General features: G+C 39.3%; 2 protein-coding genes across 3 annotated transcripts in view; one reads left to right on the top strand and one right to left on the bottom strand.

Annotated features, from left to right (window-relative positions):
- Positions 1-19,284, top strand: part of ZNF292 (zinc finger protein 292) — a 49,986-nt gene extending 30,702 nt beyond the window's left edge. The window contains exons 5-8 of the mRNA XM_071443425.1: positions 4,420-4,622; positions 7,355-7,491; positions 8,676-8,817; positions 10,548-19,284. Of these exons, the coding sequence (XP_071299526.1) occupies positions 4,420-4,622; positions 7,355-7,491; positions 8,676-8,817; positions 10,548-17,717 (7,652 nt within the window). The 3' untranslated portion in view covers positions 17,718-19,284. The remainder of the gene's footprint in view (positions 1-4,419; positions 4,623-7,354; positions 7,492-8,675; positions 8,818-10,547) is intronic.
- Positions 18,826-25,153, bottom strand: GJB7 (gap junction protein beta 7). 2 transcript variants are annotated; one of them, XM_071443448.1, is made up of 2 exons: positions 24,446-25,153; positions 18,826-18,948 (listed from the first exon to the last, which is right to left on the bottom strand). In XM_071443448.1, the coding sequence occupies exons 1-2, from the start codon at positions 25,151-25,153 to the stop codon at positions 18,826-18,828; spliced, it is 831 nt and encodes a 276-aa protein (XP_071299549.1). The 2 variants fall into 2 exon arrangements, with proteins under 2 accessions (XP_071299549.1, XP_071299540.1); XM_071443439.1 differs by lacking the exon at positions 18,826-18,948 and having other exon boundaries at positions 23,707-25,153.
- Between the last annotated feature and the right edge of the window lie 1,922 nt (positions 25,154-27,075).

Genomic DNA, 27,075 nt, shown 5'->3' with positions numbered 1-27,075 from the left:
TTGGGTTCTTGAATTTTTCATAAGTTTAAATGTAGTAGGGAGGCTTCTAAAGAATATCTCACTGAAAGGAGAATCTGGATACAACCATCACTATCCAGAGATTGTCAAGGTGGATAACAGGCAGAATGTAACAGCCAATGTGGATCTATTTTCAGTAATTAGAGCACCTGTCACCAGAAGTTGAATGATACGAGTAGCCTCAGTTTTGAGAGAAGAAAAACGTGTTTTCATCCTGGGTATATTCAAAGCAGCCATCTGGAACTTCTTGTACCCTTTCTCTAGACACTGTGCCACCACAGAGGCATCTAGGATTGATGCTGCATTCAGCAGAATTGTGCTGAGATGTTTGCATGAAGGATTCTGAGTCCCAGCTCCTGGTAGATATGGAAAGCATCAAGTCAGTTCAGAGTCACTCACAGTGTGAATGCACATATGGACTAACACTTGAAGATGATGGAGGAGGTGTCATGGCTCAACCCCAGCCAGCAGCAAAGCCCCACTCAGCCACTCTCTCATTCCCCCACCAGCAGCACTGGGGAGAGAATAGGAAGGAAAAGGTAGAAACCTCATAAGCTGAGATAAAGACAGTTCCATAGGGAAAGCAGAAGCCATGCACACAAGCAAAGCAAGGAATGAATTCCCTGCTTCCCATGGGCAGGTGGGTGTTCAGCCATCCCCAGGAGGGCAGGGCCCCATCACACCTCAGGGTCACTTGGGAACACAAACGCCATCGCTGCAAACGTCCTCCCCTTCCTCCTCCCTGCCTTATATACCGAGTGTGATGTTCCATGGTCTGGAATGTCCCTTTGGTCAGCTGGGGTCACCTGTCCGGGTTGTGTCTCCTCCCAGGCACCCCCAGCCTCCCCAGCCTGGCAGCACAGAAATCAGGAAAGGCCTTGGCTGTGTAAGCCCTGCCCAGCAATAACAAAAACACCTCCACATCATCATCACTGTGTTCAGTACAAATCCAAAACACAGCCCTGTACCAGCCACTGTGAAGAAAATTAACCATACCCCAGCCAAACCCAGTACATTGTTTCCTGACTAGCAGCTGAAGTTCTTGGAGATGGATTGTCCATGTGTATATTCACCTCCTGGCTTCATCCTCCCTGGCTAAAGCAAGGCTGATAAGACATAAAGGTGGTGGATTAATCTGTACCTATGCTACATCTGATGAGGGGTCTGGTAGTAGGATTATGAGTGCTTTGTAAGGCAAATATTCTTTGTGCTCTTTAAGTCAGCTAAAACATGGCATTAATCTGGACTGTCTTCCACAGAGAACCTGTTAGTGCCTGGAGTTTATTCGTGCTCTCATGTGCTGCTAATCTGTGGATTACGTTTTCTCTGGTTTAGTCCGTGTATGGTACAAGCAATTCCTGTAGTAAAAGTTCATATCCTTCTTGTGAACTTGGCATGGAATCACTTGGTAGTAGGGCCTGATATTCCAGCTATGGAATTCAAGGGAATCAGAGGGAAACTGTCTAAAAGCTTAGATCCCAGTCTGTCCAAATTAATTTGCTAGACTTAGTAGATTGTAGTACCACCTGTCAGATGCTATCTGCACATCTTCATTTTCCCTCATGTTCTGTAATTTTATATGAATTTTGCACATCTTGCACAGACATGCTTGTGAATTTTAATGGATGAGGGAGCATTGCACAAAAATTAATTCAATATTTTTTCCAATAATTGTTCCCATTAAATATGTCAGGGTTCACACTCATAAAGGTTAAGCAATTTTTTCTAGAAGAGCACTTGTGTCTCAAAGCCTTTTTATAAATTACTATTGATATTGTAGGCTAGCAATTTGTCCACAATAACTTTTGAAATTGACTTTGTACAATAAAATATATTTATCAAATATTTGAAAATAAACAAAACCTTCCTCAGTAACCTCAAAATCTTATCCTTAAGACCGTTCCCCACCATAAACTTAGTCCTGTAACCCCAGCACTGTTTTTTTTCTTAAAATGTCTGCTTTAATTCAGTTACAAAACAAATGTATTAAAATTCATGTTTTGAATGAGCTTTCAGATGTTAAACATAATGGTTATAATCACTGGGATTGGAATAAAGGCTTAAGAGCTAATATGTAACTGGTAACCCTGAGGTCTTCCTGTGTCTTGTTGAGAAGATAACAGAAAATGTGCTGATGCTTATGCAAGGTAGGCTGGCTGAAGCAGTAAACACTAAAGGAAGGGGATTACTGAGAACTAGCAGATAGAATGTAATGTTTACAATATTAAATGCAGCAATTATAGTAATAAATCGGAGTGAAACATCTTGGATTACCAATATATCTTAAAGTCTAAGGTCTTCCTGTATCTTGTTACAGAAATAAGGTAAAATGTTCCGATGTTATTCCAGACAGACTATCCAGGACTAAACGTTGTGGGCAAAGGGATTATTGGTACCTGGTGGAGGAAGAGCAAGGCTAGGCTATTGAATGTGGTTAGTCACAGGGTCATTTGTGGGTTGGCAGGAGTGTGAATGTCTTTTATAATGCATTGGTAATGACATTAAAGGAACATTTATCTACTGCTTAGAATGTCCTCTAATAAATACAAAAAAATGTTTACTCATTGTCTGTTAGTGTGCTCTGGTTTTCCTTTGTTACTGCGTACGTACAAATCTGGTCGTACCTTCATTGCCATGGGGAAAGGAAGAAGGAGCTCATTTGATTTGAATATTCTTACACATCAGTTAGCCATTGCTGATCATCTGTAACGGGGTACAAGGGTATGGACAAATAACTAAGAAGTTGGTTGAGATGATACTTCAACCATAGATCTGAAAATGCCTGAAAGATAATGATGGGGTTTTACAGGTCTGACTTCTGCAAAAGGCAACATTTTCTGCCTAGAAGTCTTGTGCATTAAAATGGTAAAGAAAATGGTTGACCTGATTCTGATTTCAAGATGGACTTTTAGTAATGTTCCATATAAGCAGCTAGAAGAAGGAGAAATCATGAAATGAAGACAGTAGTGAATCAAACTAAATAGTATGGGAAGAAGCAAAGAATGAGATGAACTTTTTTTTTTAATCAAACCATGTTTTGTATTCTACTATTTCAAGTATTACAGAGAGAATTAATTTTTTAGATGTTGAAAGTACTTACTTCATCAAATTGAAACAGGATTTGAAAAGTCAAGAAAATATAAATTAAGTGAATGGACAACATGATTTAGTCGGAATTGAGGATGAGGAAATTAAAAGGTATATGATGACAGCTATCAAAATGTGTCAAAGTGAGCACTGCAGATGACTAGAAGGTTTTGGGACTACTCAAAGGTTGGAAAAAATCTCATTCAGAAATGATCAAGATTTTACTCCTAATACTGAAAGCACATACTGAATGTGCTAGTTTTCACAAAAGAAACAAAAATCAGTAGAAAAAGTCTGCTGGTTTTAAAAGACATGAGAATGTGTTACGAAATTGAAGTGAGGGCAATTGAAAACCAAGGGGTTTTTTATAGAGTATATATCTACCTTGTGAAGACAGGGTGGGAATGATGTCAAAAGGATTAGAGAAAAGTGATTGTCCATGTGTCTAGTTTTAATAATTGACTTTAAATGTTCCAGAGGTAGTACTAAACCGCATGCTTCAAAGCTGAAGCAATTTTGATCTTGAAGATCTGGATGAGACCCGAGATGCATATTTAAGATTCAGAACGTTAACTTGTGTTCCCCTTTTTGTGGAATTTTTATGCCTTCTATTGAGCACCTAGAGTTAGGCTGTTAGTGTAGACTACAGAGTTTAACTCTGGTGGGAGCATGTTTGAAAAATCCAGTTCAGTACCTGTCTCTTTTGAGTTTTAGACTATGCACAGTCAAATCATGCAATATATGCCTCTTTTTTCAAATAAGGAAAATTCTTTGGTTGAAGAACCGTAAAGTGTTTGACTGTATTCTGTGGGTGTATAATACGAAACATTTCACACCAATAAAAACAGGTTCAGAAACTTCTGTACTTGTCACATATATCTTTCAATAGCAAGGTCTTTAAAAGGCAACATTAGCAAAGGCATAGCACAAGTGTACAGAGGATCTAAGAGTAGTGGCTATGTGTTGTCTTTCTGTAGAACTATAATTAAATGGTATCTAAATATTTTAATATTTATTGGTCTCTAAGTCTGTTTTGTGTGCAGCTGATTAGCCAAGAAATTAGAATGAATTAAAACCTGCAAGTATATAAAAGGTCTGTGACAGGGAATCTTTATGATAAAGAAGTGCAGTTCACTGAGAAGATTTTCCCTCATCTTTGCTTCGTATCTTTTGTATATCTGTTTTGATTTGTGTAAATTTTAGGGTCAGCCATGACGAGTAAATGCAGTCCGTTAACTCTGTAACATGCATGTAATGTTTTGGCTTTTTTTTTTTTTTTTTTTTTCTTTTTTCTTTTTTTTTCTTTTTTTTAAGTGAATGAATTTTTAGTGTCAGAAGGCCCTGTCCTGCTGGATATGCGTATTAAGCACCTAATGAAAACAAAGCAATTAACGCAAGCTACTGCCCTGGCAAAACTCTGCTCTGACCATCCAGAAATCAGTGGGAAAGGCAATTTCAAACAAACCTACCTGGTCTGTCTTTGTTCAGGATCACCAAATGAAAGGCTAATGGAAGAAGTAAGTAAATAATAAAGAACTTTTTTTTCTTATACTTATTTCTTTAATGGTAGTAAAGTCAGTAATCATAAGCTGGTGTTCTATAGAATAGGTTTTTCTTTTAAAATATGATCTAAAATATTTTTGGTGTTTTTTTCTTTTCATTCAAGTCACTTTTAAGCTGAGTAATGACTCAAAACACTCATGGAAGTGTATTATTAGGTCATTAATGGGCCTTTTCTGGCTGTGCTGTAACTTTGTGCTTGATTTTGCTTAAAGTATTTTAAAACTCTGCCTCGGACCTCCTTAGTAAAGTGAAGTTAATAATTTTCCCACTCTTATTACTTGAACTATATTGTTTTTTGTGTATACCTAGTACATAGAATGGGGCCCTTTAGATGCTGCCTGCAGTTCAGAGAATAAATGTAACTTCACCTAAATTCCTGGGCGCAATTGAAGGTGAAATCAGATCTTTGATCTGGTTTGTAATATAAAATCCTTCTAATTTAAATACAGAAGTCAGAGAGGAGATGACAGCTTTGCTCTTTTGCATTCTTTCAGGTGGCATCTTCATCTCTCACTCCAAAGTTTTAGCTGAGCCTTTTTCCTTCTTGAAGGAAAACGAACTGCAAATGTCACTTTTCTTGTCTGCCAGTGTCTCTGCTGTCTTTTTGTTGCTGTCATCTTTTTATGTTAAATATTAAGCATATTGCCATTGAACCTAAAGGGATAAGAGTTGTGCACTGATTAGAGCTGGAAAACTTTCCTGCCCTAGATACAGATGAAATTCTAAGATGACAGTTTCTCACTGAGCGTGTTCTTCAGATACTCAGTAGCATTGGATCAGTTTTGCTCTCCTCCCAGCTCTGGCTGCTGTAGACCCTGTCAGAACAGGCTCAGGAGGGGTTGTGACAGGGCTGTGCAATCTTACCTTTGTTTGCTGGAGACATGCAATGGAACTTTGAATTTATGACCCTGCAAACAGGCTTCCTTCATTACTCAGCCCCAGCACAGAATGGGCTGGTTCAGTGAATGAACTGTGAATGCGCTGGACAAAAGGAATGGGTTAGCCTTGTTTCTTTGGGTGCCATAACATACAAGTTCATACTGGGTTATCAGAGAGAACCTAATCCAGGTATTTCTCAGCTTTGGATTGCTTAGATTAGCAGCTTTGGCTAACTGTTTGCAGTATTGCTAACAGTTTTGGAAAGATCATGTCTTACTAAGAGAAAGCAGATAAGCTTTAACATGTCAGGGTGGACTTAAAAACTGAGAAGGACTGTCATTTTTGTAGTGTGAGAACAGCAAGAAAATAGTAAAAAAAAGGTGCAAAAAAGTATATTATTGGTGTGGAAATTTTTATATCCATTCAGACTAGGTAGGAAAGTAACATTTAAGCAAGTTTTCAGCATGGTTTCCTAGTAGTTTCCTTCAATAATGTGAAGAATTCAGACCTGCAGTATGTGAAATGCTAGACTGACAAACTTGATGTAGAAACCTTTGTTAGAAACAGGGTCCCTTAGGAAGTGTGACAGGCTGGAAAAGCTTTTAATGAAGTTCCCTTATTATAAGTTCAGTTTGCTGTATTCTTCTCTAAGCTTTTAATTGACAGTCCCTGTCTGAGATGGGGCACTGAGCAAAGCAGACCTTCAGTCTAAATTGCTATTACATTTATACTGTTCCATTTTAAGAAATCCAGTTTTCTCTACAAGATGACTTTGAGGTTATTAAACCTCCAGTGATATTCAGTGAAGGGCTATTAGTATATTTACAAAGTGTCAATTTAGAGGTGTGAAAATAAGTAGTTGTACTATTCAAAATTGTAGTTTGGTTGCTGGATACCGTGGTGCCCAATCCAGCTGTGCTGCCGCCTTACCCAGAGTGCCGGACCAGCTGGGTGTTTGGGTGAGCACTTCTGTTTCTTGCTTTGGGTGGTCTTGTGATTTCTCAAGAGAGACTTCCAACAGTGCTGTTGTTATAGTCAAGCTATTCTTCAGCTGCTGGTGTCAAAGAATAAATACCAGCATGTCCTGCCAGATGCACTAATTGATGTAATCAAACCAGTCTGCTGAGAATCAGATTAGACAGTATTGTTACAGCAAGTGCACTGATTCAGTACTGATATAGCTATCTAGTAGTACTGGGCAGCTGTGATTTTTCCTTTGATTTGCCATAAAACTAAGTACTTCCATTGGTACTTGACAAATAATTTATATTGCACAGACTGTAGTGTTCCTCTAGAACAGCATTCAGATGACCTGCTTCTTACTGTACAGCTTTCCTTTTCTTCATATCTTTGATTTTTTAAAAAGTACTAGAACAGTCATGTTAAACCTCAGATTCATTAACCATCCAGCTCATTGTATTAAAGCAGTAGTGACATCACTGACAAGTAAACTGGATTAGAATTACAAGTAATTTTCTTTTTTGTGTTAAGCTGCAATTTAAAGTTATAAGTCTTCATATCACTATTACCAGATGTATGTGATATATGAATAATTAATATACTTTAAAATTCTTAGGTGACTGGGACACTAGATACAAATAAGTCACATCTAAGAAAAAAGTTTATGTTCACTCTAATAAGACAGTTTTTCTGGTGACATAATGAGTTTTGATACTAGATTTGCTTTCAAGCTCATCTCTAACTTAAATTAAAGTTCTGAATTATTGTCTTGCAAAGGCTAATGTGACTGTGTGTTTGAAAATGCAACCGCTTTCTGAGTCTTGTTCTTCTCTTTCTTCTCTTCTAGATTGCAGAAGTAGATTGCAAAGATGCACTTGAAATGATCTGTAACTTGGAATCTGATGGAGATGAAAAAAGTGCTCTAATTCTATGTGCAGCTTTTCTATCTCGCCAGCTGCAGCAAGGGGAGATGTACTGTGCCTGGTGAGTTTGAATCTTGTTTTCTATCTAAGAACAAAAACTTAGTCTGGGAAAGATACATAAGCCATAAGTTAACTTTCTTTAGCTTGATAAAATCTGTGAGCTAAACAGAAAGGAGATAAGACTCTTGGAAAGCTAGAAAAGAAAATAAATGGATTTTGCAAGATAAGCATCCATTGCAGAAATTTGAAGGGTATCTGTATGATGAGGCAAATACCAATAGCTGGTTAATAATTTTTCCATATAAATAAGAAATTTAATAACTGCAGGCAACTGGTCAGCATTATGTCAGCATTTAATGAGTAAATACTGTTCTTTCTGTCCTGTAACAACGCAGTGTTTCTTTTTCTAACAAACTTAGAAAGGAAGAAGCTCTTTACTACTACTGTAACCACAATAATAAGCTAGATGAAGATACTTATTGTTTAGGGCTTGCTTTCTTAACGTAGGAACAAGTAACTGGTCTTTGTTGGCAGATATTTGAGCTGTTAGGGTTTTAATTTCCTTCTGCTAACTAGCAAACCTGTATAATTCTTGAAGAATTTGCTTTGTCTGTGCATCTCTGTTTTATGTGCAGCGGCAGGAGAAAACTGCTAATGCAGGATTTTGCTTTAAGAGATTCTGCTAAAGTTTTGGGTGTTACAGCATTTCACAAGGTACTAGGTACTTTTGGCTCTTTGCACCTGAGGAAGAATCATCAAATAAGATAATGTAGGTACTGTGATACTGTTTGGCTTTAGGGGCTAATTCCTTGCTAAATCACAGTCACATCCAGCTCTTAAAGCAGAGTAGCTTTAGAAAAAGTGTATCTACCACAGAGAGAAGCCAATCTTCTGTAGGTATTAGTAATTACTAAGAGTTCAGAAGTATATAGTTCCAGTCTGTGAATAGTAAACTACTGTACAAGACTTTTTTTTTTTCAAGGCCACATGATGAGTAAATTATGTAGCATAAGTTGTGGAATACAGGTTTTATTCTGAGCTGTCCTTCTGGAATTGAGCCATTGTCATAATTTTGAAATTTAGATACTTAATAGTGTGGATATTTTAATAAAAGATAAGGTGTAAATAAATGTCAGACTTTTTCCTTTCTCAAAGACAAAATGGAAACTGTTCTTAGCCTTGCATTTCTTGTTATAAGACTAGTGGTTGCATTGATGGCCCTGAAATATTGTTCTCTTGTTCTAGGGAACTGACTCTTTTCTGGAGTAAACTGCAGCAAAGGGTAGAGCCTTCTATTCAAGTGTATCTAGAGAGATGTCGTCAACTTTCTGTGTTAACTAAGACTGTTTATCACATTTTCTTCCTGATTAAAGTAATTAATTCAGAGGTAAGGATACTCCTGAAAGAATATTTTTGGCATTTTCAATGGAATGGTAATTAGGAAAATTTTTGAAAACTTCCTGTCTTTCTGTATAGTATCAGTTTCAGGGCAATCCTAATTGGTTTTAGGAATGGCCATAGCAACTTCCTTCTGCAGGTAAATTATAAATTGATTCATTTTGAATCATTAAAACTTTGGTTCCTTTGCAAAAAGAGTAGGATTAAACAGAAAAGCTGGATGCCACAACTGAGATGAAGAAAGAAGCAAAGGTGAGGTTATGGCCTCTAGGTTTGTCTGTGTCCTCTAAATGTGGTATTTTCTGTAAGGAGGCCCTAACATTCCTCACTGTTATTTTCCATATTTCAAAAATTACAGAAAATTGAGAGGATCAGCTTATGAGGAAAGGAAATGAAGGGTGTATGTTAATATATACGAAAAGGAAAATTACAGGAAATTAGAAAGAAAAGAAGAAACTACAAAAAAACCCCAAAAACTACAACTCAAAACCTTTTGAATTGCCACTTATGAATGCAGTTTATTTTGATAAATGAAATACTTGTCACCTGTGGGCTTAGGTCCAATGTTGTATTACAAACGTGCTCATCTTTCTCGGCTAACCTTGTCATCTAGTTTTCTTAGTTTCTTTAGTAGTTGCAATACTTAATATTGATAGCTAAATTGAGCTCCTATGAAGATTTTTGTAAGTTGGGAAATTAATTCTAAAAATAAAAATTCCTGGTTTTGTTTTTCAGTGTTCTGGTACAGCTAATCATGGGCTTCTAAATTTAAAGATTTTTTGCCCCCCTGTAAGATGTGAAATAAATTGGAATTAGAGAGGGGGAGGAAAATAACTTTCACAGAGTCTTGTGATATTGATATCTCTGCCTGCTCTGTGCCATATTGATTTTTCTCCAGTGAGCATTTGAGCATTTACTTGTTGGCAGAAATTGTAGACCATGTGGGTAGTAGACTTGTACATTCATAAATTTGCTGAACTTTATTCTCATGTATGCCACAGCCCCTCTCATGCATCCCTGGCAGCATAAAGAGCTTGTAAAGTCAATGTAAATGTAAATGGTGTTGCCTTAGGGTATGAATGAATAAAGACCACATGACTGTAGAACATTCAAATGATGGAACATTTAACAAAATGTAACTACACTCACTGCTTTCAGTTGGACTGAAGCCGTGTGTTCAGTTGAGGTCAGTTGACTTTGAAGTGACATAATTTTTAAAAATAAAAGTAAAGCTTTTACTTTAAGTGATCTCTAAGTTATAGATCTTTCTGAAGACCACGTGTTTTTTTCTTTACCTGTAGCAGTTTCTGCCATTTGATTTCTACCCAGTGTTAAGTTGATGTTTCGTAGAAGCTCATCTCAAATACCTGTGGCACAACTGATAGGCTTTATTCCAAGGAAAAGGCTCAATATTGTTCTAATATAAACCAAACGCCTCTAACATACAGTCCAAAAGTGCTCAAACTAGACAGGACATACAGTTAATTGGTCTTTAAGTTGTATGTAAACGTCAACATTTTTTAGTAGCATGAACACAAATTATGCAATTTAAGGAATAGCATCTGAGGAAAATCCATTCTGTTTCTTGAGGTAAAAAGTATTACTGTGAACGCCAGGTGCATTTTTTCTGACACTTATGATTGAATAATGACATCTTTTACTTAAAAGTATAGAAAGAGTTAGATAAAATGACTTACTAAAATTAGTCTTGCTTTACAGATTGATGGTGCTGGACTTGCAACATGCATTGAACTGTGTGTGAAAGCATTGCGCTTGGAATCCAGTGAAAATGCAGATGTCAAGATATCTATTTGCAAGACTATCTCCTGCTTACTTCCAGATGATTTGGAGGTGAAACGTGCTTGTCAGCTGAGTGAATTTCTTCTGGAACCCACTGTGGATGCGTATTATGCTGTTGAAATGCTATATAATCAGCCTGACCAGAAGTACGATGAAGAGAATCTTCCAATACCAAATTCTTTGCGCTGTGAGCTCTTACTTGTACTGAAAACTCAGTGGCCTTTTGATCCAGAGTTCTGGGACTGGAAAACTCTGAAGCGTCAGTGTCTGGCACTTATGGGAGAGGAGGCATCCATTGTGTCATCCATAGACGAACTAAACGACAGTGAAGTTTATGAGAAGGCTGAGGATGACCAAGAAGATAGTAAAGAAACTTCTCTGAATGGCCTTGCTGGCATTGATGAGGCTACCAGCCTTCTTAGGGGTATCAGAGATGAAAAGCAGAAAAAGAGAGAAATCAAAAAACTCAGAGAGAGGGGGTTCATATCAGCTAGATTTAGGAACTGGCAAGCTTACATGCAGTATTGTGTGTTATGTGACAAGGAATTCCTAGGTCATAGAATAGTTAGACATGCACAGAAACATTATAAAGATGGAATTTACAGTTGCCCTATTTGTGCCCAAAATTTTAATTCTAAAGAAAACTTTGTTCCCCATGTAACTTTGCATGTGAAAAAATCTAGCAAAGAGAGATTGGCTGCTATGAAACCACTGAGGCGACTGGGAAGACCTCCTAAAATAGCAACTGCCAATGAGAATCAGAAAACGAATTCTGTATCCAAACAGGAGCAGCGACCCATTAAGAAGAACAGCCTCTATTCAACAGACTTTATTGTGTTTAATGATAACGATGGCTCAGATGATGAAAACGATGACAAAGATAAACCTTACATACCAGAGATAGTGCCAGTTCAAAAGCCACCCCCTGTTAATGAATTTACCTGCCCTGTAACACTTTGCAAAAAAGGCTTTAAATATTTTAAAAATCTAATAGCACACGCAAAGGGCCATAAAGATAATGAAGAAGCTAAACGTTTTCTTGAAATGCAGAGCAAAAAAGTGATTTGTCAGTACTGTAGACGACATTTTGTAAGTGTTACTCACCTGAATGATCATTTACAAATGCACTGTGGCAGCAAGCCTTATATCTGCATACAGATGAAATGTAAGGCTGGCTTTAACAGTTATGCTGAGCTGCTGACCCATAGGAGAGAGCATCAAGTCTTCAGAGCTAAGTGTATGTTTCCCAAATGTGGCAGAGTGTTTTCTGAAGCCTATTTACTCTATGATCATGAAGCACAGCACTATAATACCTATACCTGCAGAGTCACAGGCTGTGGGAAGGTGTACCGCTCACAGAACGAACTGGAGAAGCATGTTGAGGATCACAACAAGCAGCCTGAAAAAGAAGAGCAGCCTGAAAACCAAACTGATCAGCCTGATCTTAGTCAGCCTCCTAAAGCTAATGAAAGTACTGATGGAGTTGCAGTTAAAGAGGAATTGACATCTCCTCCAGCTGAAAACCGAAGCAGTTTCATTGAAGGAGAAAACATCTGGAACCAAATCAAAGCAGAACCAGTAGGGAATGAAAGTGTAAATGCATCAGTGAGTGTACTGCAGCAAAGCAATTCCTTGCCTAATGCTGGTTCAGAGCAGTCTCCTATGGGTTCAATAAAAACAGAAGAAACAGTTCCAGCGGGCAGCATTAAGCTGTCTGTTGTTAACCAGAAGATCCGAGATAACTTTGTGAAAAGAGGTAAATTGGCTGCTACTGCCAGTAAAGTAGATACTACTAAACCTGGAGTCCAGCAGTTGTGCCCATCGGTTGACTCTTGTCTTCCAGTTTTCCAAGAGAGAAAGGAGGAAGGCTGTCTCAGTCAGACTCAGAATGTTCAGACTGTCACCTCAGACACATTAAAACCAGAAGCCCTTGAATCAAAAAGCTTGGAAAGACAAGTGAGCATTGTTAATCCATTCAGCATGCAGAATCAGACAGGGTATCGAAATGGTGTACCCATTTCCAAACTTGAAATTGAAGACAGTATTAAAGCTGCAGCTAATCTATATAACCTGCCTTTAAAAACTTTAGAAAGTATTACATTTATTCCATCACAGCCTAACATAAATAGCTCTTTAGTTCCAGCTGTGTCACCAGCAGCCCCAATTCAGAAATTTAATTGTCAGGTTGAGGGGTGTACTCGAACGTACAATTCGTCACAGAGCATTGGCAAACACATGAAGGCAGCCCACCCTGATGAATATGCTGCTTTTAAAATGCAGCGTAAAAATAAGAAACCGCGGAAATCCAGCAATCTCCAAAATGTGCCGAATGATGGGAAGATTGTGTATCTTATGCCATCACAGGTGGGCAATCCCAGTGGTGCTGCTTTTACTGCACAGAACAAATCAAATTTGAATCCCCCCTCTTCCAGTCAAGTGCAGCATGTCTCAAGTACTCTTTTCCCAACCCACCTAGAAAATCTAGCGAATCCTATGTTGCCTATAGTGGAAAGTGTCATAAATCCAAATTTGTCTGCTCGTATTAAAAGTGAGCCTGAGAGTGTTTTGTGTTCACAAATGGAAAATTTGTCTGCTGCAACCTTACCTTCCCAGTTGGATGATCTGGCAAAAACAGTTATGCCTCTAAATATTGATGGTGGTTCAGATCCTTTTCTTCCTTTGCCTGCAGAAAATGGTCCAATGTCTCTATTTCCTTCATCAGCAGAGAATCCTCCAAATTCAGTCTTCTCACAACTGGAAAATAACACAAATAACTTTTCTTTGCAACTAGAAGGAAACGCTAGTTCTACCTTCCCAAAAGAGGAGAGCGTTGATCAAATATTTCCCTCACAACTGAGTAATGAAAATAACTTCAGTGAAACTAGTTCTCAGCACCCAGCTTCAGAAAAGGTGAAAAAAGATCGTGGCAGGGGCTCAAATGGGAAAGAAAGGAAGCCAAAGCATAACAAGCGAGCAAAGTGGCCAGCAATAATTAGAGATGGCAAATTTATCTGTAGCAGGTGTTTCAGAGTTTTTACTAATCCTAGATCACTTGGTGGTCACTTATCCAAGAGGTCTTACTGTAAGCCTCTTGAAGGATCAGAAATTTCTCCAGAAGCTCTGCAGGCTAATGGACAATCTTTGCTTGCCAGTATGATTCTTTCTTCAAATTCATTAAACTTGCAGCAACCTCCGGAGTCTGCCTTCAATCCAGAGACGTGTTTTAAAGATCCATCTTTCCTCCAGTTACTTGCAGCCGAAAATCGTTCTGCACTGCAGACTATGTTTCCACGCGCCAATGTGACTAACTTTAATACCAGTGGGAATGAGGAAGGTAATCAAATTATAAAGCAAGCCTTGGAAACTGCAGGCATCCCGAGTAGCTTTGATAACACAGAAGTACTTCCACGTGTGGTTACAACAAGTTGTGTCTCTGGTACAACTCAGATGAATGCAGCCGTTCTCCCCAGCTCAGCCACGCCCTCTCTGCTGCAGACAGTCTGTAACCCCAGTACCCTGCTGACAGACCAAAACAGGACCCTCAATGCCAAAATTCCTCCATTAAATGAATGCAAGACTTTGCCTGTTTTCGCAACAGAGGACTTAATGCTAAAGACTGTTGAAAATGGCTTGTGTCCTAGCTCATATTCTAACACTGTTGCAGCAGCACAAAACTTTGCAGGGAACAGTTCACGAGTTTCAGTTATAAGTAGTCCCAAGAATTCGGGATCAAGCAACTTGAATAAGAAGGGAACCAGCTCCTCAAAGAGGAAGAGAAAAACACCTACACCCCTGCTTGTGCCCAACACATCGCAGAAATTAGCAGTAAACAATGCAACAGTAATGGGACTTCTAACCAAAAGCACTGAAGGAAACATGCAAATACAGGGAGAAAGTTTTCAGTCCAACTTGCTGGCAAATTGTGGCTCTCAAACAGTGGTGGAAAACCTTGCACAGAAACTCAGTAATGTTGACAATCAGTTATTCATGGCCAGTATCAAAGATAATTTCAAAACAAACCTTGAGGCTCATACAGTTCTGCCCCCTTTAACAGTAAAAACTGAAAATGGGGATTCCCAAATGATGGCTGCAAATTCTTGTGTGCAGGCAAATTTGGAACAACAGATTTCACAGGACAGTGTTATGCAGAACTTCGAAAAAACCCTGGAAATAATTAAAACTGCTATGAATTCACAGATGCTTGAGGTGAAAACTGAAATTCAGGCTACTGTTGCTGCTTCAGGACAGAACTTGCAAGTAAATAACACCCAGGCTGCTTCAGAAAATTCAGCACACAGTGTAAAACTACCTACTTCTACACAGTTCGCTGTGCACACAGGGAATGTTACTGCTGCAAAGGGTAGCTCTGCTCAGGCTGAGATACCTCACAAGGATGATACTCAAATGTCGGAAATTTTGGAAGGCTTGCAAAAACTGAAGCTGGAAGATGATTCTCCTGTTCCAATCTCTGAGACTGTTTCTCAGTGTCCTCCAGCAGATAAGCTAGCACCAGCCGTTCCTGTTGTATCACTTGAAAATAAACCCCTCATCCAGCTATCTCCAGAGGCAAGTAACATTCAATTTAGTGATAGAGTTAATAAACCTTTTGTATGTCAGAATCCTGGCTGCAGTTACAGTGCTATGACAAAAGACGCATTATTTAAACACTATGGCAAGATCCATCAGTACACTGCAGAAATGATACTAGAAATAAAGAAACATCAACTGAAGTATGCCCCTTTCAAATGTGTTGTAGCTACCTGTCCAAAAACATTCACAAGAAACTCTAATCTCCGAGCACACTGTCAGCTTGTACATCATTTTACAACAGAGGAGATGGTAAAATTAAAAATTAAGAGGCCTTATGGCAGAAGATCTCAAAATGAAACCGTAAACACAGCCCCACAACCTGTTGAAATAAAAACTGTGCAGACACTAGTAATAGAAAACAAAACTGTAGCTCCATTGGTCAAAGAAACTCAGATAAAGGAAGCTGTAGAGCCTGTAAAAGTATTGGAAAAACTTCTACCAGAAAATAATATTCCTGAAAGACTGGAAAAACCTCCCCAGGTGGTTTCTGTGCCACTGGAGCAGCACAATCCAGCATCTTTTGATGGTATGCAAGAACAAGCCAAAGTACGCAAGGCTAGGAAGCACAGGAAGGAGAAAGAGGAGAGGAATGGTAGGAAGCCTGTAACAAAATCTCTGGAGTTTCCCACTAGGTACAGCCCTTACAGACCGTACCGGTGCGTCCATCAGGGCTGCTTTGCAGCTTTCACAATACAACAAAACCTCATTCTTCATTACCAGGCTGTGCACAAATCAGACCTCCCTGCTTTTTCTGCTGAAGTGGAGGAGGAGAATGAGCAAGGCAGAGAGGAACGTGAGGAAGTGGAAACCAAACCTGCTGTCAGAGAGTTCAGGTGTGAGGTGAACGACTGCTCTCGTATCTTCCAGGAAGTTACCAGCTTGATACAGCATTATATGAAGCTTCATGACATGACCCCAGAGCAAATTGGAAGCATGAAATCAGCTCCAGAGGTGGGAAGGTTTTTTTGTGACCAGTCTCAGTGTAAGTCTTCGTTTACAGCATATCTTAATTATGTCGTGCATCTTGAGACGGAGCACAGTGTTGAGATAAAGCCAAACAAAGTAGAAGATGATGGCATGTTCAAGTGTGACTGTGAAGGCTGTGACCGTATTTATGCTACTAGGTCTAACCTCTTGAGGCATATTTTTAACAAACATAATGACAGGCATAAAGATCATCTAATAAGACCCAGGAGGCTGACACCAGGCCAGGAAAACATTTCAAGCAAAGCAAATCAGGAGAAACCGTTGAGGTCTAAACAGAGAGGACTCAAAAACAGATCGGGAAAAGAGGGCAACAGGCTGTCAGTGAAAACAAAACGAAAGAAAAACGTGAACTTGGAAAACAAAAACTCAAAAGGAATACAGGTTCAGGAAAATAAGGCTTATTCACTGAAGCGCGGCAAGTACGTGTATTTAATAAAGGCCAGAAACGATGCCTTATCGGAATGTACCAGCAGGTTCATAACTCAGTATCCCTGTATGATAAAGGGATGCTCATCTGTAGTCACAAGTGAAAGTAACATAATAAGGCATTATAAATGTCACAAACTGTCCAAAGCTTTTACTTCCCAACACAGGAATCTTCTTATTGTATCTAAAAAACACTCTGTCTCCCAAGTAAAGGAAGCCTCTTGTGAGCAGGAGGAAACTGATAAAAAAACTGATGTGAAAGAGCCTGAACCGAGTTTGACAGCGAGCAATAATGATTCAAGCACAACTACCTTATCACAAAAGGAAACTGAAAAAGGTGAGAAGGATGAAGTGGATGAACTGACAGAACTATTCATTACTAAACTAATTAATGAGGATTCTTCAACTGCTGAAAATCAAGCAAAAATCTCTTCCAGTGTAAATAGTGACTTGCAGGAGACCAGCTCCTGCCCCTCAGAGAAGCAAAAATCAAACAACCTGAAAAGAGCAAATAAAGAAAAAAATGTATCTCAGAGTAAGAGAAAGAGAGCTGAGAAAACAGAGGAGGCACTGCCCAGTGGTGTGAGTAACCTGCACAAGGAGGAAGAGACTGCTGTTGCCATTCAAACGGCCGAGGAGCAACCTGCAGCTTTTGACTGGAGCTCGTTCAAGCCAATGGGTTTTGAAGTGTCGTTCCTCAAGTTCCTTGAAGAATCTGCTGTGAAGCAAAAGAAAAACTCTGAAAGAGAATACCATAGCAGTGGAACCAAAAAAGGGTCCCATTCAAACTCTCGGAAAGCCAGCGAGAAGGCCCCCGTAGCAAGCGATAACGTCTCTGGGTTGTGTTCTGAAACTGAAACCCTTGTAGTGTTTGCCAACCCATCACAGCTTCCATGTGGTGATAATGTAAAGATAGTGTTAGACAAGACTCTTAAAGACTGCACTGAGCGTCTGTTGAAGCAGCTTCAGGAAATGAAACCTGTGGTCAGTTTGAGAAAGCTCGAAGGACGTTGGGAGGATAATCCAGAGGTTATAGCTGCAAAAGTAATTGTTTTGGGTACTGAGGAAGGGGAATCAAAATACTGAAAACCTAATGTGTTTAACCATGACCTGTAATAGAATTTATTTTGAATAGGAAGCCATCAAGCATGCTAGTAACTGTGGAGCTCTTTTATTTTGAAGTGATTTAATCTAGCAAAAAACATGACATGAGTCATGTAAATGTCTTATTTGTTTTTATCCCTATGGGACTTGAAGAAAGTAATTGCTTCAGTTTTGTAAATACTTGATCAAGACCTCAACTTTCTATCAGATTGTCCTTTCCATAAACGAAATCTTTGTGAGTTGTCTGTGATTGGTATCTTTCACCAGGTTACTTCTCATGTATAACAATTTTCTTTATTTGTAGATACATTTTTTTGTATATATTTATTATTGTAAATCATTTGCTGCCACCAGCAGTCTGTAAGTCTAAACTATTAAATGACACATTTATATTCGGACTTTTAATTTGTAACTAAGTGAGCAAGTTTTTAAAACTGTCCTTTAATCATTTTAAATTAAGAACTTTTGAACTAAAGCTAGCTAAGTCTGCCATATCCAGTTTATTTTGCATAAAACATTTATTTACAGAAGAAAAGCTGGATAAGATCACATTTCATAGGTTAAACGTACTGACACACTCTCATTTTTGTAAATTTTAACATCCAGTATCTATGGATGATATTCATATGTAGTTAACACATAAATATAATAGTTTTCTTATAGCTACATTTTTCATTGCTTTTAATTGGTTACAAAGCATTTATGATTCCATAATAAAAATGGAAATGTGAATAAAAATAGTTTGCTACATTGAAGATTTAAAACAATATTTGGTATTAAAGAATCCATTGTGAATGTGATAGAAAATTAGTAGTGTGGAGCAGTGTATATATTTGAGGTGGTGATTTGTGAAGTAGCCCAGTATTGCCTTAAATAAAAACACATTTCATTTCTTGTTTTATACATGTGATCTTATAAAGGTTATTTTTGTTTCTGTAACTTAGATTGGTGTATAGTTTAATTTTTGTTAAAAAAACAAAACAAAACAAAAAAACTTCAGAAACCGTTTTTGTAAATAGTGGGTTTATAAAACAGATGGGTTTATTTTGATAATACCAGTTTGGTATCTATCTATAAAATACACGAGTCCTTATGCCATACCATTGAAAACTAAATAAACAAGGCACTTTCTGAAAGGGAAGTGAGATGGTGGTCTTACAGATAAACTCGGTGGTCGTGCTCTGTTGGTGGCATGGGCTCCCTTTGCGCTCCTCTGCCTCTCGCTGACTGCATGTGGCACCAGTCACAACCTCTCTTTTCCACACTGGAACGAGCCTCAGAAGCTGCTGGTGCTGCTTGTAGTGCCGGGATTGGAGCAATTCCTCTGTATGCTGCTAACTGAAATGACAGGTATCCCGTTTGTTGAGTAACCAAAAGTGTGAATGCATTGGTGGGAGCTGTCAGTACCCAGGAATCTTCAGTGTTGGTTTTCATGTGTGGTTATGTTTGACTCAGCCAGCTGGATTGTGTGGTACTAAAAACTTTTCTTGGATTATTATCGTTACTGGATGTGACCTACCTTCAGTAATATAAAACAGTCTTTATCTTGGGTGAGATTGGCTTGATTTTTTTTTTCTATAAACTTGTCTTGCTGTGTAAAGCTTTTGCATTAAGTGCTAGATTTGACTGCTTGTAAGCTATTCACCTGGAATCTCTGACAGTTTTCCTAAATATCAGTGCAGAGAGCACCTTCCTACAACCAAATGAAGTGACTTATTGCGAGAGTGAGGATTATGTGTGAACAGCAGCGGCATTTGACCTGGGGCACAGCCCTTGGTTTGCTACATGGTGCTAAATTGCTTACCTTCGCAGAAAGCCCGTGCTTCCATTTGAACAGAGCCCGTCAGCTCCTCTCACTTTCCATCCCTCCCAAGTGACCAAACTCTTGTTATGCCACGTTAGTAAATCAAAGGTGCAGTCTGAGAATGATAAAACCAAAACAAACCCTTGTATTGTGACTCTAAGAGCGATCATTATAATCATTACAAGTACACAGTGCCATTTTCTACCTGCCAGAGGCTGCTGGTCCCCCTGGATGGAGCTGCTGTTGGATACCAGCGACGGTGATTGTACGGGGAACTTCTGCAGGGGAGAAGAGGGCAGAGATCCTCAGGAGAGGATCCTCAAAGCTCACCTGAATTCTCTTGTTTTCAGCTGTACCTAACCACTTCAGCCACTGTCAACAGACCTCGCAACTGTTAGTCTTTAGAAGAATGTTTGTGTTGTGTAAGTTGAATAGTTTCAACATTCCCAATGATCGATACTGTATAATTTGCAGTTCTTGGACTGAGAATAGTATACAACTATTTAGCTACACAGTGTTATACTAGAATGCTATTTAAAAAAGAGAAAAGGATTAAAAAATCCAATGCCATAAATATTCAGGAAGCAATTTCTGATTTGGATCTGAATTTTTGAGAATAAAATATTTAATATTGTCTCATCCCAATCAATCCAATTAAAGCAGATGCTATACCCATATAGTTAGTACATTCCATGGCACACTCCCTTTTAGGTGGTTACTGACAGCCTGTCCAACAGGTAAGCTAGTATGGGGTTTGTTGTTTCCTTTTTAAATAGCAAACAGGAGTATTTTGAGCTTAAAATGTACCAAAGGCAGGGTCTGATTTAAAATGTCACAGACTGCAGAGGGTACTCTGGTTTGTAAAGCCACCTACAGAAACTCCCGAGGAGATAAATTTGGTGTTTGCATTCAGATGTTTTACCTTGGGTGATAGAGAAAACCTCCCACCCTAGCAGTTGTAGCACAGCCTCTCTTGGGCCTGTAGCCACAGCCCTGCCCTCGGGGCTGCTGAGTGGGATGGGGCTCCCAGGTGGCTGAGCCAAATGTACCAGCAGCACTTCAGCCTGCTTTGGGGTGCCCTAAAGATGCTCACTGCCCAGTTCCCTGTCTTCTGCCTTTTCTTTCTCCTTCCTCTATGTCTCTGCCTTCCAGAATTGTCACCCATTAACTGTGGAGCATTCAAACAAGGTCCTTTCTTTGAAGCCCCATGTTGCCATCAGGAATGTGCTGACTACAGCTGCAGGTGTTGCTGATGGGGAAGCAGAGCATAGACTGTTTTGTGATCAAAAGACACCTTTAAACTGACAGTCAGCCTCTGGTACTCAACTATGTCTGTAAAGAAATCTGCTATTACCTGAGCCCTAATTCAGTGTAAATAAGAGTAGTGGGTTTATCCCCACATGTTTCAGGGTAGTCCTTCTCAGCAGGATGGGGAGACGTTGGCTTCTAGAGCATTCTGCTGGGACATTTGGTTTGGGATGCTGGATAGTAAGTGAGCAATGCTTGTACAAGCAGCACTGGAGTCAGTTGTTGGGTTGGGTGAGGGGCAAGTAGTTGGCTAATTGTTGCAATTAGTTTCTGTGCCAAAGAATTGGTTGGGGCTCCCACCTGTGTGCAGGGGAGGAGGGGCAGGGGCAGGGACAGGCTACGCTGGGGTTTAGGTCCCCACGTTGTAGAAGCACCTGCTCATGCTCTGCTCAGCCCTGCCTGGAGACTTGGTATGGAGATGATACAATTAAAGGGATAGGAAATGGGGCCACTGGTACTGGAGAAGGGAGTAGAGGAAAGAAACTATCAGCAAATAGGGAAATATTTTGTCAGTGTCTTTTTTTTCAAACCTCTTCTGTCCCAAGGCAAGAAGCTTACTTGCATTTTAAGGAAAATTAGAGTCTATGTTAGACACAGATCTTTTGATGTTTGCAGGGATGTTTTGAAATACTAATGAGGTAAATATTTTTGTATGAACATGCATGCAGTGATTATGTTATTTCTCCATTACAGTATGGGCTCAGAGCAGCTTCCTATCAATTGCTTATATCCTTGCAGAACATAGCACTTGAGTTCAATTTTTTAAAATGTTAGTCTGAGTGATTCAGAAGTTTAGGGACCAAACCTGTAAACTCCTTTGAACCAAAAATGTAACAGCAAATGCCTTCAGGGGTGCATGGATAAGCGAAACTTAAACTGGAGAACAAAGGCGTATAAAAGCGGAGAAAGGGAAGGAGCCAATAAAAGACTAAATGGTTGCCAAGAGCAAGGGTTCAGAAAGCAGATGTATTGGTTTCTGTTCTCTCAGGTTAAGTGATGCTCATTTCCTTTTCATTAGTAGCCATGTCAAACACTCAAATTTTGCAGCACATGATACGAAGGCTACTTGGCTATTTGCTGTGAGTCGGGTTATGTGGAGTTGGTCCATAATAATTTTTCATAATATTTCTCATGTAAGGTACTGGCTTTGTCAAATCAAGCATCCTCCAAGACTCAAAACATTGATTTTGGAATTTATTTATAATTTCTTGGCTGTTGGAAGACAGAATTAAAAATAAAACTTTGAATATCCATTTCAAAGAATTAGAGTTCTTGTTTGATGGGAAAATTTTTGGTCTAAGTGGTAATCTCTGACCAGCCACTGAGCTTCAGGGGGTCTTTAAAACCCTTCAAGCCCTGATTTAATATACTTTTTTATTAGAGAGCTGCTAATGCACTAATTTTATCAGAAACCTGTGTTGGCTAAACTGTGTTTGCTTCTCTTCATTTTCTATCAAATAAACCTTACCTTAAAAACAATGAATAAATATTTATTGTTTTCAATAAATAATGTGCTCTTAAAAATCTGTCCACAGTTATTAAAACCCAGATATTTCAGAAACATTTTTGTATTTTATAGTTTTGCCCTTGTCTTAATAAAATGATGCATGAGGGTCCAGACAGGCCAAGGTAATTTTGGGGTTTATTCTCAGTTACTTAAGCTGCAGCAGTTGCAGTTTCACAGGGTTCATGGGCAGTTTTGCTTCAGACACTCTTTGATGGGCTGTGTCCAGGAGCTGCAAAAGACTTTCTAACTGCATTTCTGTCATGAGTCTTCTGTGTTTGTAGAGGTTTAACAGAAAATGTTCTGAATTGTATAAAGTGCCCTGTCTCTATATAAGCACTGATTCAGCATCAATCAAGAGTTAAAACTATCTGGCCACAAGCTGATATCTGAGGGACTGCTGTTGCTGCTAATTTCAGCAGCAGCAAATGTCTTCCCATATTTGATAAAAGTAGGTTTATTTTAGGGAAAAAACCAAACAAACAACAAACCCTACCTTGAGAATCACCATCAAAAGTGCATAGCTTGTTCATTAGTTGCTAACTTTTGTTCTGTACCTGCTACTCATTAAATGTAATGCTTTGTAACCAAAGCCATGGGGCCGGAGGGGGCCTCGGAAAAAAAAAAAAGAAAAGTAGTTAACCTGCTTTTGCCACTGTTTCTTCCTCCTTATTCTGGCACAAACAATAAAATTAGATCAGCATTCAGGCAGCTCCATTTCAGTTGGTGCTTTTCTCTAAACAGTGCATTTTGATCAGGCTCAAAGGTCTTTCATTCCAACAACAGAAAGAGAACACTACCCTGAAGAATGTTTTAAGGCACTACTTTCCATTGTCTTAGAAGCCTAGGTTCAACAGAAGACATGTTTTAGCTGATTTCTGTCCGTTTCCTGTTAGCCCAAAAAATGCAGATAACAAAGAGCAGAGGTGTGTGGTGTTTATGAGGTACTTTGAAATTTGGGGGAGGGAACAGGTGATTCTTTTTTACTTTGTTTCTACTGGAGGCTTTTCACATTTTTATATTTCATGTGTTCCTCTGCAGCAGAGAAATCTACTGAAGGAGTAGCATATTTTCAGCCTTACTAAAGGGACCAGATTCTAGGCTACTTAATACTAGGGACTGCTGGCTACTGTATTGTTCTGCTATATTTTGTGGTCTGCACTTCTCTATTCAGATCCTAGGGAAGTAGGAATGATCTGTTCACCTAAATGCCACAGAACAGAAGACAATGACATGGGAGCTGCTTGGTGCAGGTGACCAGGAGTTAACTCTGTACCCTGGCACATGCTGCTTGCACAAGTTTGAGCAAGTGCCTTTCTTAAAGGATACTTTTAGATTATTAACACCCTAATAGCTGTAAAGGCTCAATTCCAGAAGGAGGTGCTCCACAAACAGCTAAATAACCAAATCTTTATCACATGGGCTAAACTAGATGTGTCTACCTCTTCTTGGTTCTTCTGTTTTTGAGATGTTTTATAGTACAATGGAGTGGACTCGTGACTATCCAGCTCACTTCAAGGCACAGCAATCACTCTATGCCAGCACTTTGCCATTGCCATTTCAGCAGTTATCAGGTCTGATCCACCCACCTGACAAATCCTGTACACCCCTTGCTGTTCATCTTAATCAGTCCCATGTTCTTCCTATCTCTGCATATAAAATGCCTGTTTTTTCTTGTACCAAAGCAATTCTGTGTAATATTCAGTACACAACTGTTTGAGCAATTGTTTCAGCATGATTTATCATAAGCATCTGTGTTTGTATTAAAGCTTCATGGAATTCTCAGAACTTCTACATTTCTTTTTTCAACATGAAAAGGTCTCAATGATTCTATGTACGACATACATAATGTAACCAAATTTATCAGCTCAAGTAATGGGGAACTAACAGAGAAACAGCATTTCCTATGTAACTATCCTTTCAAAGGATAGTTCTGCAAAGCACTGATTGGAAAAGCAATTTGTCAAAAACAGCTTGTGTAATGGGAGGGTGGTCTCCAGCCTTCTTTCAAGTCAGCGGGGAATGTTTATCATGTTCATCTTGCGTATTCAGAGGCAAAGATGATGAGCTGTTGTGGAGTCGTCCTGCAGCTGCTGCTCTGTTGTGCCTGATGAGTTCTGATTCGCAGCAATTGCCTTTTGAGCCTTGCTGCTTCTTCACGTGTCTCTTCAGATAACATTTTACGGAGTATTTGAACATCAGATAACTCAGCTCACTTAGATTTAATACAATGCACAGGCATGAAGTTGCCACCAGGAAACAGAGGAAAATCATTTTCTCTGTGGGTTTGGAAATATAGCAGTCTACAGTATTGGGACATGGTTTTATGTCACATTTCACAAGACGTGGTATTTTGAATCCGTTGTACAATTTATAGAACAGAACAAGAAAAAATATTTCAAGTCCTGTTTTTAAAATGAGGCTGATTAGGTAAGTGCACAGCAATCCACCATCTATCTTTCCTGGATTTTTGTAAAGTTTCTGGTTGTGGTTTTTCTCTCGGTTCTCTCTGTAAGCAACATGAAAGACAACCAAGAGTGAAGGGGTGGAGACCATGATTAATTGCAAAGCCCAAAATCTGATGTGAGAGACAGGGAAGAAATGGTCAAAGCAGACATTTTCACAACCAGGCTGCTTGATATTGCACTCAAATTCATCGTGTTCATGTTTCCAGATGTTTTCTGCGGCAGCAACATAAAGCAGTAAGCGGAACAGGAACACAACAGCTACCCAAATTCTTCCAATTCCTGTTGAGTATTTATTCACTCCACTCAGCAGATCACGTAAGAACACCCAGCTCATTTTTCTCATCAAGGAAAGATGGAAGTGCTCTATCAAAGAAACACAAGATCAGAGAGATGCATCCTCTTGGGTGAAGATAAATGAGACATTCATTCAACATGAAATATAACCAGTAGCTGAAACAATTTAAAATTATTAAGCATTTAGAAGTAATTTAATATTATTAAGCATTTAAATAAGAACGACAAGCTGATCTTATTTCTGATAATTTAATAATTCTGATACATTCTGAGGCTATTGAACAAAATTTATTTGCTGTTTAAATACATTTTGTCAATTAGGCTGAAGTCTAATCATTCTGTTAAGCTGCCCTCTGTAAGAAATGTGCCTGTTCTCCCTGAGCGACTCCTGTCAGGTAGGGCTTTCTCTGGCAAGTTCAGGCCGGCACTACCACTGAATTGCACTCAACTTAGCCCTGTCAGTTATGCAGATACTACACACAGTCAAGTCAGATTTCACTTTCACATTTATGCATAGGAACCAAGTGTCCCATACTAAGTTGACTGCAAAAGTGCAAATTGATTGCTTTTTGTCTGTGGTCTAACTTTTGGGTAAACTTGCGCAATATTTTAAATATTTTCCTGCTTCATTGGATTTTATTTGTCGTATTTCTTACCATTACTCCAAAATATGTGTGCACATTTTGTGTGCATGTGTGTTACAGTTGCTTATCTGCACAAGCCTTCCCCTGTCCTAACTCTGGAACGCTTCTTTTGGAAGAGCTACCTAAGGAGCCACTGGCAGGGAGACTCATCAGAGTCAAAAGGAGACCTGAGGTACCCACCCAGAATATACAGTCACCTTTGCACCTGGCCCCATCTCCGGGTCTGACTGGATCCTTGGGGGTATCAAGCTCCTTTGTTTGTAAGAGCAAACAGTGGATGCATTCCTGGCACACAGAGTAGCTGGGAGACATGAGGTGAGGATGGAAATCAGAAGTTTCCATGTGTTATGTCATTTAATGTCCTCATGGCAACTTCTGCAAGCTCTGCCTAGCAGGAGAGAAAATGGACCCCTCTGTGGCTGCAGTGGCACACACAAATCCCACTGACCCTGCTGTAGCTGCAGCATCACAAAGCTTCATGAAAAGGTATTCAGGCACTGGAATGGGCTGCCCAGGGAGGTGGTGGGGTCACCATCCCTTCAAGGTGTTCTAGAAATGACTGGATGAGGCATTTAGTGCCATGGTCTAGTTGACCATGAGGTGGGCATTGGTCAAAGGTTGGACTCAATCTTGGAGGTCTTTTTTGACTTAAATGATTCTGTGATTCTGTAAGGCTCAACACACATGGAAAGCTCACTGCTTCTTTTGCTGTCCCTCGTTCTGCAGCCCTATGGTCAGGCTTCTGCAGGGAAGCAAGGTTATTTGGATAGTCCTGCATTGCTACCATCAGAGCTCAGCACTAGCTTGAGGAGCTGAGGGGCAGCTGCAGAAATTTATATATTCCTGATTTACACTGCCAAGAATGGTTACCAAGCTACTCCTTTATGCTGCAGATAAAAAAGATAACAGGGAAATGCCAGCTTATATCCTTTCAGACATATGCTCCTGTGCTTTTAAATATGTTTGGCAGTGTGGTTACTTTTTCATTAAAGAGCTATTCCTGTCTTCCACAAACAGAGTTCAAGCAGAAGTTTAAATCAAACTTTTGAAGACATAAGCTTCAAGGCTTTAATGCTTTCTAAATAAGCAATACACAGTCACAACAGTCTCAAAGGAGCTGAACAGCAAACATGAACACACCACCACCGGTGGTATATATTACCACTATATAATAAATCACAGGCAAGGAAACAAAGCGTTCACTGAGCAATGTTAGCACGTGCATGTGCATCTTGTGGATCAGCTGTCCTCTGGAGTTTTGAAGGAAAACCTCAAGAGGCCTCTTCTGAGGCTTTAAGATGTGCACATGGACTGTTGG

Source organism: Agelaius tricolor, unplaced genomic scaffold (assembly GCF_023055355.1).
Source record: "Agelaius tricolor isolate 1412-34295 unplaced genomic scaffold, bAgeTri1.0.p SCAF_1, whole genome shotgun sequence".
Classification (NCBI taxonomy): domain Eukaryota; kingdom Metazoa; phylum Chordata; class Aves; order Passeriformes; family Icteridae; genus Agelaius; species Agelaius tricolor.
Note: the sequence above shows the minus strand (reverse complement) of the source record. Positions and strands in the feature narration are given on the sequence as shown.

Excerpts from the sequence above, each read along its gene's own strand:
- GJB7 (XM_071443448.1), bottom strand. The coding sequence starts at position 25,153 with ATGAGCTGGGTGTTCTTACGTGATCTGCTGAGTGGAGTGAATAAATAC. Across the intron at positions 18,949-24,445 it reads TCATCAGGCACAACAGAGCA|AGGAGCGCAAAGGGAGCCCA; the intron begins GCAGCTGCAGGA and ends AGCGAGAGGCAG.